Raw genomic sequence first — 17,634 nt, 5'->3', positions numbered from 1 at the left:
AAACCTTCCGTTTGGTGCTGTTGATACTCCACAAGGGTAGTCTCGTGGCCACAGATGACCACCGGTCATACCAGCTTTATGTAGATAGTCACCTTCGTGCGACAGCGAATTTTATTCGACAAGGGCGTCCTCCACCGTGCAAAGTAAGCACGATTCACTGCCACAATGCCAGTAGGCCCAATACACGAACTCGTCGACCACCTTGATTTCGTCACCGTAAATCTGAACTCGGGGTGGAAGGTTAACATCAATGTAGAGAGAGTAAAGTCAGTGATTAGAAATATTGTATTACTATCTTCGTCGCACTCCAAACAACGCATGACAATTTCCGTATGAACACAGTCCCCAGTGGAAGTTGAATTAAAATACCTTTTTATTTGAGTAATTTCTGCTCAACTTAGCAATCACAAGTTCGTAACTCTATTTAAAATATGAAATTTTAACCTTCAAACTACACATCAAGTTGTATGAAACTAGGGAGGTCAGTCATACTTCTACATACGATACATTGATTAAGACATATTTCCCTGAGTTTGAATAAAATTCCCTGATTTTCCAGGGTTTTTTTTTCCAGATAATCGACACCCTGTTAATATTGGTTAAGTGTATAGTTAAAGCACAGACAAACAGACATAACACTCGCAAGTTGTTCATCGAACAAGCATTTAACGGTCAATTTAAAAGTATCGTAGTTGGTAGTACCGCCACCTGTGGCGCGCATAGTCATTTCCCTTGCGTTTGACGTTTACACACTACCGCCATCTGTTCAGCGTACTACCCACCACTGTGTATTCAACAGATGGCGGTAATGTTGTAGCGACGATGTTTTACAGTGAGAAATATTCAATGTGTTATGTCTGTTTGTCTGTGGTTAAAGTATGGAACCTACAGTAAATCAAAATGCATCACCAACCCTTAACATCAACATTGGCCTGATGATAGCTGGCCGACACTGGAGTGTTGCAATTCACCAATCTGGCATGTTTCCCAGCACACTGAATAGCGGCCACCATGCGAAGGCTACGCGAGGAGAACCGAGTACCAAATTGACCTACTCAGTGAAGATAATCATAATCAATGGCAAAACAAAAAACCGTTTAATAGCACCACCAAATGCCTTTCTCCTTCCGTGGGTCTAGTCGTGATAGTTGTATACGGTTGATTGATCATCGGGGTGCGGATTTTGCGAGAAAAAAATAAGTGTGGACTTGAATAGCCATTTTTTTGTTTACAGTTAATTAGTAAAACAAGTTTCTTCAACAGTAGGTATTTGGTATCACACAAAGCAGAAGTTTTGTTGTCCATAAATAAATATGATACACTTCATTTAGGACTTACAACAGCAAAACAACTGAGCACCAGAGATTCAAAATTTACCAAGGTAAAAACCATTGCGTGCAAATACATATATGCATTTAAGCCAGCAAAGGTGCGGGTATAAAACAAGTTCGTGACGCAGGCAGCGGATTTGATTCCTGACCCAGTCGACGTTTTTTCGGGTTGGGATTTCTCTCGTCTTCTCTGGTCATAAAGTAGAAGATCCTGTTGGCCGTGTTTTGAAAAACCCGGGATTTAAGATAATATTTTTCGGGATCACAGAAGAAAAATTAAAGCTTAAAAATATAGGAATAAAAAAAAATAAGTGTTCATTCCCTATTATATATATATATATGTACATAATTTGCTGAACTAACGGGAAGAGAAATGAGAAAAGTCAGCAAGATCCCCTAGTGCGTGATCTAAAATTGATAAAAAAAAAATGCTTTGCCATTTCATTCCACGACGCCTGCGATCAAGTTGAAGCGCCAATCTTCAGAAAGCACGCGGTAAGAGTGACACCATAAAACACACTAAATCAACACATGCAAATGAAACAACGACGCGTGTGAGCAGTCGGTTGTTTGTCGTTGACTTGTGACAGCGACCACAGGTCACAAATAAAAATACCGAGCGGTAAAATCGTGAATCACTTAATAAGTAGTGGTTCTACACACTTAGATTTTTCTACCGAGATCGGCTGTGCAAATCTCGGCAAAAAAAGTTTTACTGAGATATCAGCAAACATTTCATTTGTTTGCTGAGATTCAGCTAAGCATTATCCGAGACTCAGCAATCAAATGTCACTTTTGCTGAGATCTCAGTGAAACTTATTTTGCCGAGATTTGCACAGCCGATCTCGGTAGAAAAATCTAAGTGTGTACGATCATTTTTTAACCTTTTTTTCTTTTGCTTTATTACGCCCTTACAGGGACTTTACGTCGGCTCTCAACTTAGTGTTCTTGGGCGCTTCAACAGTTGTTGTTTGAGAGCTTTTAGTACCATATTTGCATTGGCAAGTGCAAGTGTGTGACAAGTACAATCATACTCTATTCCCAGGGAAGTCGAGACATTTTTCGATTCGAAAAATTCCTGTACCGGACCGGGAATCGAACCCAGCCGCCTCCAACATTCTGCGCCTTTACCAACTGAGCTAAGGGTGGCCCCATTAACCCTCTACTGCCCAAATTTATTTTTCATTCTACATGCTTTCTTAGGATATGCATCCAAAGCAATATGAAAAAAAAAATGATGAAAATTATTTTGATCTAGGTATCTAAATCAATTCAGGTTGTCTAGAGCAGTTTTCGTAAAACACATATATATATTTCAATTTTCCATCTTGTCCAGCTGAAATAAGAACTCAAGAGACAATTCTGGCCCAAATTTCAGAAAAATCGGTTCAGTCTAAATGTCATTACTTTAAATTTTTCTTTTCAAAATTAGTGTATTTTGTTTTCCTTTTATATTTTGGAGTATTATTTTAAAATTTACTGAACATCTTAGAACACCATTGTTTAGAATGATTTTGCAACCGATCTATTTCAAACTTCCATGCAAATGGTAGATAAATAGTGGATCTTTCCAACCATTGTATGTACAGGGTGCGTGACGAATTTTTGCAGTAAATTTCAAATAGTAATTTCTCATGCTTGCGGATCATGATTTAGATATATTTGGCAGCACTGAATTGCTCATACTATTAGGTGTAAGATGTAAACAAACAGTGTTGAGTAAACGTAAAGATGTCGAAACAAAAGAGCAATCGGCCAGCCGCTGTCGCTTTGTTGCGCGCCGGAGTAAGCGTAATAGAAATAATTCGGTGGATAAATGTGTCTGAAAGAACAGTGTATAATATAAAAAAAAGGCCTGGGAAAGTGATAAAATGGAGAACCTGCTCATACTGCTAATAAAACACAGAAATGGCTTGCGGAAAATATTTCGGAATTTTGGGAGAAAGAAATTTGGCCCCCAAGCAGTCCCGATATCAATCCGTTGGATTATTTTGTACGGGGCATCGTCGAACGGAATACCAATAGAACCCCTAACACCACACTTAAGTCCCTAAAAGCTAAAATCAAGGTAGTGATGACATCTATGGATTAAAACATTGTCAAACGTGCATATGGCAGTTTCCGGAAGCGTCTCGCTACAGTCGTCGAAAGGGAAGGCGATTTTTTTTCAATAAAATTAGTTACAACTTCCATATTTTGCGAAAGAAAATAAATCACATAACATTCATTGCTAGAATAGCTATATCATTTACTGCAAAAATTCGTCACGCACCCTGTATAGCGGAAAAAGAGGGACCCAACCTGTACCAGCTGCATAAGAGCTCTGCAAAATTCCTTATCTTATGTAAAACAAATGCGGAAATCGAATGGTGATGGTTTCATCTTGTGCAGACCTCAGGAAGAGTCCCATTTTGCCCAATTTTCGCCTCATTCCAGAAGAAACAAAAATATACAGTAGGAGTAAGAGGGGCAAAATGATATTGATCCTACTACCAGTTGATTTGTTTCATGCAGCTGGAAATCCAGAGCCAATGTGCGGGATGCTCACTATACCTCACATGTTCACTATGCCCCTCCTTCGCCTAATCATTTATTAGTCATTTTAATTTACTGAAACGTTCCTTATGACCGACTATGCCATTGTGCATCTTCATATCGCCAATTTGAATCCAGCCTTTTGAAAAGAGCCTATAGAAAAATATCAAGCTCAAATTCAGAAAATTTTTACTCGAAAACTTTTTGCCCGATCGGTTTGGTGTCTTCGGCAATATTGCAGATAATAGATGAGACTATTTGAAAAAAAATATGCACTCTAAAAAAAAATACCCAACTTTTTTTTAAATTTCAAATAAAATCTTAAAAACATTTTTTCTCGTCAAGATGGAGTTCAGATTTTTTTTTTAAACTCAAGTTTTTGGAAAAATATCAAAAACTTGGTCCAATTACTTTTTCGATTTTTTATAATGAAAGAACACACAATTTACAATAAAAAAGCACCTAGGTAATTTGTTTCTAAGTCACACCGTTTTCGAGATGTAGCGGTTTGAAAGTATATATTTTAAAACTGTTGGTAGTTTTTGGCAATTTTTAAATGTATTTCGCGGTTCTCCAGTTCCGACAATATTTTTTTTCGGAAAGATCAGAAACTTTTACAATAAAAATGCTCTTGGTGGCTCATCAATATATTAAATGTCTTCTAAAATATAAAAATAAAACAACGCGATCTTTTTTCATGCACCTCATAGACATAGACCTCATAAACTTGTTGCTAGGCAATTCATGGTACCAAGTGGGTTGGTTTTGAATTACCTACGTCCATATATAAGCCAAATCTGACACGTAAAGGGTGATACGGTCAAAATTTGGTCAATTTCAACTTGACGTATTTCTTTCAATTTTGCATTTAAAAAACCTGAACACCCCTCATTTTGAAGGTGTGTGTGTGTAGAATGTTGCTCCTATTTTGATTTTGGAATTCACTCTTCAGTTGTCAAAATGCCGTCCAAGCAAGAAGAGCAGCGTATCAAAATTTTGCTCGCGCATCGCGAAAATCCGAGCTACTCGCACGCAAAGTTGGCAAAATTGCTAAAAGTTGCCAAATCAACCGTTACAAATGTAATTAAAGTGTTTGGGGAACGTTTGTCGACAGCCAGGAAGTCTGGATCGGGGGGAAATCGAAAACCGGAAGCCGCTGAGACGACAAAGAGAGTTGCCGGTAGTTTCAAGCGAAACCCTAACCTCTCTCTCCGAGATGCCGCAAATAAGCTGGGTGTATCGTCTACAACCGTGCATCGAGCCAAAAAACGAGCCGGACTATCGACTTACAAGAAGGTAGTGACTCCAAATCGCGATGATAAACAAAATACGACGGCCAAAGCGCGATCCCGGAGGCTGTACACGACGATGCTGACGAAGTTTGACTGCGTGGTAATGGACGACGAAACCTACGTCAAAGCCGACTACAAGCAGCTTCCGGGACAGGAGTTTTATACGGCAAAAGGAAGGGGAAAGGTAGCAGATGTTTTCAAGCACATGAAACTGTCAAAGTTCGCAAAGAAATATCTGGTTTGGCAAACCATCTGTACCTGTGGCTTGAAAAGCAGCATTTTCATAGCTTCCAGGACTGTCAACCAAGAAATTCACGTGAAAGAGTGTTTGAATAAACGTCTGCTGCCTTTCCTGAAGAAACACGGTTGTTCCGTACTGTTTTGGCCGGATTTGGCATCTTGCCATTACGGTAAAAAGGCCATGGAGTGGTACGCCGCCAACAACGTGCAGGTGGTTCCCAAGGACAAGAACCCTCCCAACACGCCAGAGCTCCGCCCAATTGAGAAATACTGGGCTATTGTCAAGCGGAACCTAAAGAAGACCAAAAAAACTGCTAAGGGCGAGCAGCAGTTCAAGGCAAACTGGCTTTCTGCGGCGAAGAAGGTGGACAAGGTGGCTGTACAAAATCTGATGGCAGGGGTCAAGCGTAAGGCCCGGCAATTCGGATTTGGAAAAGCGGAAGCCTAACTGAATATTTTTCCTGAATTTTATACTAATTGAACTTGAAAAAGAAATTTAATTTGATTTTTTAAATAAACGATGTCACCGATTTACACGCGTTTTCCCTTGACCAAATTTTGACCGAATCACCCTTTAATCAACATAATAAAGTGACCTGATTAAGTTCAGTAATTCAGAAGAAGAAGTGGTAGTTAAAATGAATACTTTTCATTATAAGTGCATAAACGTGTTTAAAAAAAGTTGCTCGAAAAATTGCCGAAATCTCACGGATACTAATATACAGAAATTGGTTGATCTGGGTTTTGCGGAATAGAACCAACTTAACAGTAAATTCAAAATTTGTGATTTTTGTCGTATACAGCTTTCTAAACGTACCAAAAAGGTCATGGAAAAAGTCCATGGAGGAACACTGAAACGTATGGCTACCAGAGCTAGTCTAGCTAGAAAACGTGAACATCCGATAAAAAAAATGCAAGGGAACCATACGATTGGGCTCAGAAGCGAAACGAGGATCAGCTGACTATTTTCTTTTGTTATGTAACTACTGAAGAATATGAAACTCATAAGCACGAGCTCCACGAACAATACTCAAGGGCTATAACCATTCAAGGAACTCAAAAATACCACTCATTTATTCCTATTTCTGAAAGATAAATATAAGTCAGACATTTTCAAATTGTAATAATGAAAAGAAAATTGTTGATATTACTAAGAATTAAAGTATGGATTTCTATTACAACTATATCAATTCAACAATGTAAAAATAAAAGAGATCATTCTTGAAAAATCGCAATTATAAGGTATTTGCATATGCTAACGAGCAAAATATGTATTTGCAAGAAAATAAATTGTTTTAAAACATACACATTCCGGATAATTTAGATCATATCGATGAGCCACTAAGAGCATTTTTATTGTATCTTTCGGGAAAAAATATTTTCGGAACTGGCATTTACCAACATTAAAAAAATATCTACTTTCAAAACGCTACATCTCGAAAACGGTGCGACTTAGCAAAATTTTACCTAGGTAAAATGTCAAAGGAAGAGAGGAAATTGGTGCGTATCCATAATAAACGTTACTGTCAATTAACCAAAATTAAATGTATGTTAAATAGACGAGCATATAATTGCACGACCTTCTGCTAGCTGAGCAGAGAGGTGCACTGAACCACTGAACCCGTCTTGTTTTGGGTTTCGTTTGCAATGGTTATTTCATCGCCAACAGTTTCGTCGAAATTATTGAGAACACATTATATTTATAATATTTAGTTTACAGTATTTCCCGAATTTTGAAAGCCTTAGTTAATGCTCTCAAAATACCCGTGGAGAAGTATGATCGACAAATGTTTAGACGACATGTCGCAAAATGGGAATTGCATCCGACCTGTGTCATTTCGCCGACGATCGGTCATTAGGTCGATTGATTTTCATTGGTTGGTCATTAGGCTGGAAAGTTCCAGAACTGGGATTCGAAGATTAGAAGCATTTATTTTCCTTTCTTTTAAAAGCTGCTTGTTCATTTCCTAAAAGCAATAGGTAGGGGAAATGGCTCTAATGTAGGCCTATGGATCTAAGATTGGGCCCATCGCTAAAAATCTGCTATTTATCAATTTTATCAAGATGAACGCATCATTGGGATATTTGGGATATAATGGATATTTTTGGTCGCTATTGAAAATTTAGTCAATGGCTGAATTTATGTATGGGCCCAAATTATCAATCTTGGATAATTTGAATAAAAATAATATAAATTTAAAAATACTACTTTGTTATTTTGTCAACGGAATTGAAATAAATCGACAGTTATTTTTCAATTCCGTATGACATACGATGGCGTTTAATTAAGTACACGATGATTTTTTTTTAATTGTGTCAGATGCAGAAAACATCACTAGAAATTCGGCGAATTGACTATCGACGAAAGCAAACATCCCTTTATAATATGATATTGTTTGTGCACAACTAAACGCACCAAATCCAATGACCGAAGTTAGATTCTCAAATAAAGTAAAAATGCTTACCTTTAGAGTTGGTAGCGGCATCGGCAATTTTTTGAAATGCTTCCAAGTAGACTGCCAATGCTTGTATCGCAGCTCTGTAATAGGGAAAAAAGGTGAGCAATATTAAACGTGTGGCGTATGTATGTATGTATTCGATTTTTTTACCTAAACTAAAACTTAAACTATGGTTCAAATGATAAATTATTGCAAGAATTATAATTCAAGAGTATAAAAAATTATGAATACACCAGGAGAAGAAGAGGAGCTAAAAAACCGCAAGGATGACCGGGACGACGGCTATACGCCTTTCGACGGCTACAGCTAACAAGTTGCTCGCTAAAGGCTACCCCTCGGGATACCACGCAACTGCAGGGATGCTTCGGAAGAGAAACTGCAAACGCCAAGATAAATCTGAGCTGGGCAGAAGATGCTTGGAGAAGGGTCACATTGCTCTGCAAAACGGAGGACGAAAACGATCATATCATGGAAGTCTTTAAATGCCCAGCATACAAAAAGGCGATGGCGGCCAAAAAGTTATAGAGAACCCACGCATTTAGAAATAAATAATGTTACACGTGACAAAATCCATCTTTGACATAAAGGATGAGTCGTAAACAAACATGTCACGTAAAATTAAGTGCTCCGAGACGGAAAAGTTCGTTATTCGACGAAAAGTACGTCTGATTGAACTGAATTTCGTGTTTGTTATGACTCAATTTTGTGAAAAATTGACGCTCGTAGTGTCAGTCTTAGTGTGCAATTATTGCGATACAGTGTAGCAACTGTTGTGGTAATCCACAACAGAAACAAATTGTAATGTCGACATTATGGCAGAGCCGTATTGAGTTCCTCCCGATAACGGTAACTAAATGTCGGGATGGTTGCAATGCAAGTTATGAATTCAAGAAGTGATTGTGAGCTCGTACGAAGGTTTTGAGATGACCAAAATTAACGGAATATTCGTATGCAGTTGCTATGCACACCCAAGGTGGACAATGGAGCAGTTCCACTAGATGTTGAATTGACTTACCGAAGAGCTCATTGGACGGAGACCGATTATCATCAGTGGAGATTTCAATGCTTGGGGGTAGTAGATTGCGGAAGCAGATGTACCAACGCAAGAGGGTATTATCGACCGGCTTTCGATGAGGATCTCTTTGAGAACCTCTCCGTGTATACAGTGGCTCCTTGGATCCAAATGCGGACGAGTGGACATTAACTTTAGCGAGGGCAACCATGCCAGGAAACTGGAGCTAAGGAACAGGCGGCGCCCAGAATATTGATGGAGCGAGGCACAACGCTGAGGTATACAAGTCTCCAATGAAGAACTCGTAGCAATGGCGAAGGAAGAAAGTCTGGTCTGGAAGAAAGTGCATGGTTCAATGTTACTTTAAAAACGGTGATCCAGGCGTTCCCGGACATGTTGAGGGTGGTGCTGCATAAATGTCTAGATGATGATCACTTCCCAGATGGAAGATACATGGGAGGCTGAAAGTCAAAGAAAGAAACAACAACAACAACAAATGGAAAATACATACATTAGTGTTTGTATTTGCACGGTGTTTCAGAAAAAAAACAGTATCGCTGAAACACCCACCAAGTGACAGCTTAGGGTCACCTCTTGCATATGAGACTAATATGGAAATGTTCTATCAGGGGGTCTTTTTTTATTTTTTCCGCATTTTTCAGTGTAAATCACGTTGAAAAATAACTCTCTCGACCACTGAAGCCCAATAAATTAATAGAAAAATGAAACGCGATAGAACATTTCGAAACTAATATGGCGCCTATGGTATGGTGGGTGTTTCACCGATACAGATTTTTTTTTTAAATAATGTTATCCTACCAGAGACACCGTGCAGGAAAGCCTTCAGGAGATCCAGCATCCTGTAGGTTTATGCTTCCTGGATACACTTGGAAAACTACTGGAAAGGATTATCCTCAACATGAAAGGAAGATCTAAGATGCAATCCGGACAGTGATAAAGAGGGCCGAGAAGTCATCGAAACAAAAACGGAGTTGGAAATGGATATTGCGCCGTGATAACGATTGTCGTCAAGAACGCATTTAATAACGCCAGCTGGGAAGTCAATGCCAATGCAAAGAATGAAGATTCCTACTACCTATACCAAAGGGAATCAAGCGATGCTGAACAACGAAGCTGGTTTTGAGCGCATACAAAACCTTCACCTTAGCGAAAGACAGCGAGTACTACAAGCGGAAGGAAACCAGAGGAATACGAATTGTGAGACCGGAGTCGATGATCAGATGGCTGCAGAAATAGAACAAGGCGAAGAACGGTAGATTGACTCATAGGCTAAAACCGTCGATCTGGGTTAACAGAAAAATAGTGGAGTGACCATCAACACAGAGAATGTTGTACAAGAAAAGCGTAGAGACTAAGGCTGCTGCCATTCTGAGAGCGAAGAGGCGCGGGAAGCGTGAAATCGAATGTAAGGAATAATATAAATAATAGGAATTCTTTAGTATAGAACGCTAAGCGCGCCTCTTCGCTCTCAGCATGGCAACTACCTAAGGGATGTGGAATGCCGTCAACAAAGCTGTAGTACAAATTTTGTCAGAGCTGAAGCGAAAATGAAGAAACGATCAGCGAACTAGCAACGCCGAGAGGGACCTCCCTCTCCTATGCAATATCGTTCCAAGGAGAATCAGGCAAGAGGTGAGTCCAAGGGGACGGGTATACATAGGCCAGGCTTTTGAAACTTTTCTCCTTACTAAAGAAACATGTAGCGTAGGCCAATTTTCGAAACAAAATGGCCAAGTATGGCATATTGTTACTTTTGTAAATATTGTTACATATTTCTAAGAACAAAATGACTTACCGTAAACAAGCGTGCAATTTTGTGGCTTTTGCGATGAAGTCTTCCCATAGTGGACTGGAATTCTGAAATGAAAAGAATATTTGATTACTATTACGCCGACTATACTTAACGGGAAGCTAACGTAAAAAAAAACAGGTTCGTTTTGATGTTTCTAAAAATATTCGAAAAAGATAAGTAAAATCTTAATTTTTCCTTAGATTTTTATTAAATACCGTGGATATCGGAGTGCATCCCCATGGAGTTGCACAGAGAACCACCTAGATGGGGCCTTTGGAGGGTGTTTTAACTTTTCGAAAGGGAAAAAAATAGCGGGACCTTTCAATTAGAATGGGTTCCACGCGATAAAGGCAAGGATTACTATTGCACAAAAACCGAAAACTTCATCATTTCCAAATAGTGAAGCAGTAATACGACATGCACTAAACTAAGGACACGGGATATTACATCAAAGAGAATGCACTTCAATCATGTCGAAAATCTCATGTAATTTTTATGGCCATAAAAATAAACAAATTCAGTAAAAGTAGCGTAATGTCAGTTCATGCACTGTATTAATGATAATTTTGTCCTTTTTGGCAAGTAAACCATATTTTCGACATATTTTCCACTTTGATGTGACATAAAAATTATTTTTTTGTGTGTACAGTATTGACTATAATTAAGTAACTATACTGTAATTTTTTTCAACCCCAAAAAACAATAATTCCAGTATGTGCATGAACATTTCTGAAATAATGACAACTGTTGGATCAAATATTCAAGGTTTATTGGTAATGTTTTGTGCTTTCTTGGTGAGTTTGTACGAAGTTTGAGAAAATTTTATGAAATATTTCTGAAGCAACTGTAAACTATAAAGGGAATTTATATCTGTAACTGAAACCAGTTCGATTTTGTTTGCTAACCTGGTTAAAATGTCATATTTAATTATCTTAAAGATAAATCGTCCAGCTCAAACCTTTGTAGGGGTAAGAGGTGGGATCATCATCATCATCATCATCATCATTTGACCACATTTTTTTTATTTTTTTTTTTCAAATTTCTATTGCTTGAAGCAGATCCCAATGTACTTGACAACACATTATCCTTTCAATTGTTCAAACATTTACTAAAGTTTACCCACAACGAAAAAAGTTAAAAATCACTAAACTCACTAAAAAAAACTACCAAAAAATATGGTCAACGGATAAAATAATTTCAGATGCAAGGTGAGGACTTCCGATTTTCAAAATACCTCCTCAAACACTATAATACAAGATTTTTTTTTAACAGAGGAGAAGGAACTGTTTGTCGCGAAAAAACACCTATGCGGCTTGGCGGTCACTTACTCAATTATCTTGAAATTGAAAATAAAATCAAACTATATATAGATTTCAGTTGCATAGATTTCAATAATAATGCTTTGACTATAAACAGAAAAAGTAACAGTTCATTTGGTTCATTGCTTTACAAGAAATAACAATTTTAAAAAAGGTAGGCAAATTAAAATCGTTTTACTATAAGTACTCAAACTTCTTACAAACTCAACCGTTCAAGGTCAACATTGTACCAATAACCCTTGAATATTTGATTCATCCAAACCGAATTTATTTTTATTTTTGATATCACAAGCTGAACATTGCATTAGGTCCTAAGTAACATTGGCAGATTCTCTTCATCGACTTTCCCTTTGTATCATTATGGCCATGTAAAGACATTCCCTGGTATTTTCAGCACACAGATCGATAAAAGAAGCGAAAGTTATTAACGAAAGAGAAAGTCGATCAATGTTACTTAGGACCTAATACTTGATCTGTTTCCATTATTTATAGAAACATCCACACTTTTTTTTCGGAGCGGTAAGCTTCCTCTTAAGGTAAATTTTAGTGCTGATAAAAAACAGTTGCAAACTGTGACTTTTCGATGTGTATGTAGAGGAGGCCAATCAAGATACCAACCAAAATTTGCATAATATATTTTCGCCCTGTTTTCCATGTCTACTATCTTGAACTCCCTTTCACACACTTTAACTTAAAGAAGAAACGTAAGGCATCGTGATGATATTCCCATTTTGCAGTAACAACAGGCTGACTGGGAGCAGAAAACTTATTGCAACAATAACAAACAGACGCTCTTTTGATGGAACGATGCATGTACCGTTTATGAAGGCAGAATAATGTCTTACGTGAATGCATTTCTTTATGTAACTTTTATGTTTTAATAAAGGCTCGTTTAAAATAGACAGTCGACGGCGTTCTCGGTTTCAAGAGAACATCGCAGCGTATTTAGTAGCGGTGCTGAGGATACACATACACGCATTGGCTGACGTAGTGCTGATTCTGGTGCAAAGATTACACATCGTATGCGAAGACACAAATCTGCATATTTTCATCTAGTCGTTTCTATTTCAGTACATAGCTGTTTCCAGTGATAAGATCGTATGAATTAGCTCTTTCATTTACCTAGTTTCAACTGTACGAGTATAAACATGCTGCATACAGTGTAACGCTCAAAATTACAATATTTCTGTACTAGCCACCGCTGAAGTCTGTTTAAAGTATTATTTTCTTAGTGTAGTAATACTTTGGATGTTTAAAATAACAAGTATGACAATTTTCAAAATGTTGCTAATAAATGTGACGTGACTCTCCATTTGATTTGCACAGAGAGTCACGTCACCACGACGTGACTTTTCTCACTTCACTAGTGATAAAAGTCACTTCGACTCTCGGAATAACCCCCATAGTGATGTAATCGATGAATAAAGTACCATGAGGCACATTTACTAATTCTCGGGTAATATTTGAAAAAGGGCCTATCAGTTTTGTTAAACAAAACTTGCCCTTTCCGCACGAACCTAAGAAAACCAAGAACACTATCGATATTGAAAGAATTTCCCCTATCCGATGGTGTTGTTGGGTTGCATAGGTGAGCTTTGATTCGCGTAACAGGGGCATTACTAGACCAACAATGGAAATAGGCGGAACAACCTAATAAGTTTTTCTAATAAAAGCTGATAGGCCTTTTTAAAATATTACGCGAGAATTCATCATTGCTTTATTTCATTGCTTACTAATTCCCCTCGCTTGACTGAGAAGATTATGGAAACTTTTAGCTTCACTATGTGGTTTTGCTATCAATGACACATATCCGCAAGATAAGTGATAAATACTGCAACAACACGAATGGGAGTATGCATGAGCACATGTATTATAAAGGAATACATGACGTATCATTTGAGGAACGAGGGGGCTGGTTTCAGAAGTTGTGATCAAGCATGCATATATCTACGCTACGAGGGGAAGGGGATATCTAAAATTTATCAAAAATATGCTACATCCTTTATGGATGGTCCCTAAGGACTGTTTCATTATCGCTACTTCTGTTTTCTGACGCTGCGATGGTTGCATTTACTTTAGTAACTTATGGTTTATAAAAACACGTGTTTCAGTGAATAGATTCGCAATATTCAATCTATTGTCTAGGTGCATTAAAAGGTGGAATCGAAAAAAAAGATCTGATTACAATCGAGAACATGCACAGCAAAAAATAAATTTTAATATTAAATCCAAGAGGAGCACTTCAATCATGTCAAAAATCTCATGTAATTTTAATGGTCACAAAAATAAACAAATGCAGTAAAAGCAGCGTAATGTCAGTTCATGCACTGTATTAATGATAATTGTGTCCTTTTTTGGCAAGTAATATTACACCATTATTTTTGACACAGTGCATCCATGTGATATCAAAATTAATTTAGTGCTGTGCGCAGTCAAATTCGATCTAAACGCTTCTTGAGACCAAGCATAATTACCGATAAGAATACTATAGGGCGAAATAGCTATTATTAGGATGCTGCCTCATTAAAACAATTACTACTCAAAGATTTACTTAAACTGATGATAAAAGGTAAAACAATTGTTGAAGTCGTCATTTTCCTTACCATTGAAACTATAACGATCGGAAACAGAAACTAAAAGAGTATGCCAACCATGCCTGTAATAAATTCGTCGTAAAGCACACATCTATGAACAGTACAGACAGATGGTTTGGTTAAGCATATATGTAGTAGCAGTGTTTCTGTTGCTTTCTTGGTTTTGAGCCACCAAAAACTTGCTTGCCCTCCTAGCAGCGGATATTGCACGTTTTTCGTAACCGTGTCGATGAGAAATAAGTGAATAAACAAAACTCCAAGTGCGAAAGGAAAGAAATGCGCTACTCAAATATAGTAAACCATCAGACAAGTGGTGAAGTCATTGACACTAACAACTTTTGGATTTGTCTGTGCCATTGGATTCGTTGCTGGCCTAAGTACAGTTTGGGTACAATCCGAAGCGGACGAAAATGACGCACACTGGACCTTTTGGATGATTTTTTTATGCTATAGTTAAGGGTCAAATTTCCTCAGTGTATTAGAAGAAGCGTATGGCGATATGAAACAAGCCGTAAAGGAAATGCGAGAGTCAAAAAATAAACCAACGACGAGTTTCTGAGCTGAAGAAAGTGAATGTAAACAACGCTGCTTACTTGTTTGATTTCGTGCATCTCTTAAGAAACTATTGCATGGGATATGCGATCCACATGTGTTTTATGTTTATAACATATTGTTGAGCTTGATTTTAACAAAGAACAGTAAAACAATATTAGAATTTCGAAAATATTAACAATTACCAAACATCTATGAACCTTACAGAATATTTTAGAAACCCGCCAAGAATTGAGTTAACAATTTAACAAGACTTCACTAGAGGAAAGCACTTAATAAAAAAATGTACCTCAAAAAACTATTCTATTAATTTATTTTTAATTAGACATAAGGACTGTTTACTTCATCAAACGGACACCGAAAAAATGGTATAACTTTTTAATTTTACGTTGTATCCGTATTGTTTAACTAGATATGTGGAGATTATGATCCAAACAAAATTATGCAATGCTTAACTTATTGATTGTCAATCCTTTAAATTTTGAATTACCATTCAAAGTAAGTCGTTACTAAAAACGCATTAACAAAACACCACATCGAACATTGTCTTACGTGTTACAAATGTGCATATTCAATTAAAATTGAATGAAACCTTCTAGAAAATAGGTTAAAAAATCAAAATTATTGAAACTTAATTGTTAGTTTTCTGAAATTTAAAACATGCAACGAATCATCTGATAAAAATGTCGAAAAATCGTTTGTATACTACAACATTAATGTATTTTTTTTTTGGTGTGTATCATCATTGAGCAATATAAAAATAAAAATGGTTAAGCTTGACACAAATTTAAAATTCACCCAGATGTTCTAGCTGAATCGATGAGTTTTGAAAATGTTGTTAATGGCAAACATATTATTAACCGCAAACGTAACATAAAATATTATATATTCTTATTTGTCCGTATGATCGTGTGTTCTCAAATTACAACAAAATTAAGCGCAACTTGATTTAAAAAATCACTAAAAAATCAATGAAAAATATGGTGGTGTTTAAATTTCTGTACTTCTATACTCCTAAAATTAATATCGCATACGAGAATATAATCGAAAAAATTAAAGATTAACCAGCCTTGTAGAAAAATACCCTACAAGGGGGAGGACGACCAATAACACCATCGGGTAGGGAAACTCTCCCCTTCCCGATAGTGGTTTGTGTAGGCGTAAAGTGCATTTCGAGTTTTGTTTACAAAAGCTGATAGGTCCTTTCAGGGAGTCGACTCAATGATGAAAATAAATTCTCTGATATTCCCTGTTTTCCAGTATTTTTCTGAAAAATTCCAGGCAGGGTTGAAGTGATAGAAATAAAAAAAAATGATTAAAGTTTAATGCGCGAATCTACAGTTTTGGTAGTACACCTTTTTCATTTTCATTTTCATTTCATTTTGCAGCGTTTGGTGGGGCAATGGGAGCGCAAGTCAATCCAAAGCCGAGGATAAAGGACGGGTAATGGCTGAATAGTCTATGCGGACCACTTGAACGCCATGGGAAAAGGAAGGGATTGAAGAGGCCGGTTATTGGGGGGTTTTGAGGAAATGACACATAGTGATGCTAAATGTAAAGAAACCGAAAATCCATCTCCCACTGATTCATCCTTTCACATATATACCAAATTGATATTTTAAAGCAATATTCAAAAAAAAAACAGACAATACATGAAAAGGCTAGTTGCCAGTTGCTTTAAAGGCTAGTTGCCTCCCTAAGCGGACCCTCCGCATCCTAACTCTTCTGTTAATCCACTTAATGCTACTAGGCTGTCTAAATTTTCTTATTTAAGTTCGTTTGATGATTATGATATCTCTAGTCTAATTTAATAAATAATTGAAATCTCTAATCTACCTACCATGCTTTATTAAGTACCTGAACTTGTGAATGTGATCTAAAATTTAACGTGTTTCAAGTTGTTTTTGACTTTGACCTATATTTAATATATATTAGTTCGTCCCTGGTTACACCATCAAGTGACTAAAATGCTTCACTTTGAAGTTAGTTTCCTAGCTGATTTTTAAATTACATAGGGTATATGCTCCAACTACGCTCACACGTTTCCACTATGTCGCACCACAAAAATACGTATGTCACAATAGAAGCACGCCACAGTGGAAATCCCGAGCCATAGTTCAAACACTTATCCCAAATCAAAATGAAGCACACATAAGATTAGTTACAATACCATGTACAAAAATGGTGTTTAACATTGTTCCCTGAGTAATACCTCAATGAAAACAACAATGAAAGCTTGTCACGCAAGTAGAAGGAGCACCGATGGGCACTTTCTGAAATATTTCGATAGTATAATTCCCTTGCAAACTCAAATAAATCTATCTGCGTAAAAATAAATAAAATAAGAGTGATTTGCGGCAAAATCCGCCAGTATCGCACCCAACGTGAGTGCCTATACGTAAGCGTACTACGACGCGGCTCTCAATCAAAGCAGTAACAAGTGTGATACTATCACTGCTAGACTAGATCTTTGGTTCTCTCATGCAG

The 17,634-nt window shown here is 37.2% G+C and overlaps 1 protein-coding gene across 9 annotated transcripts in view; it reads right to left on the bottom strand.

The window, feature by feature from the left end:
* mim (missing-in-metastasis) overlaps positions 1 to 17,634 on the bottom strand; it is a 116,404-nt gene that overhangs the window by 31,064 nt on the left and 67,706 nt on the right. For all 9 annotated transcript variants that reach the window (XR_010517612.1, XM_065221646.1, XM_065221650.1 and 6 more), the window contains exons 3-4: positions 10,686 to 10,747; positions 7,864 to 7,937 (exon numbers count right to left, since the gene is read on the bottom strand). Coding sequence is in view for 8 of the 9 variants with exons in the window: in XM_065221646.1 (XP_065077718.1) it covers positions 7,864 to 7,937; positions 10,686 to 10,747 (136 nt within the window). In the remaining variant the exon portion in view is untranslated. The remainder of the gene's footprint in view (positions 1 to 7,863; positions 7,938 to 10,685; positions 10,748 to 17,634) is intronic.

This window comes from Ochlerotatus camptorhynchus, unplaced genomic scaffold, assembly GCF_037179485.1.
Source record: "Ochlerotatus camptorhynchus isolate MF236.1 unplaced genomic scaffold, CSIRO-AGI_Acam_v1.1 ptg000146l, whole genome shotgun sequence".
NCBI classification, from domain to species: Eukaryota; Metazoa; Arthropoda; class Insecta; order Diptera; family Culicidae; genus Ochlerotatus; species Ochlerotatus camptorhynchus.
The sequence above is the reverse complement of the archived record's forward strand: the minus strand, read 5'-3'. Positions and strand labels throughout refer to the sequence as shown.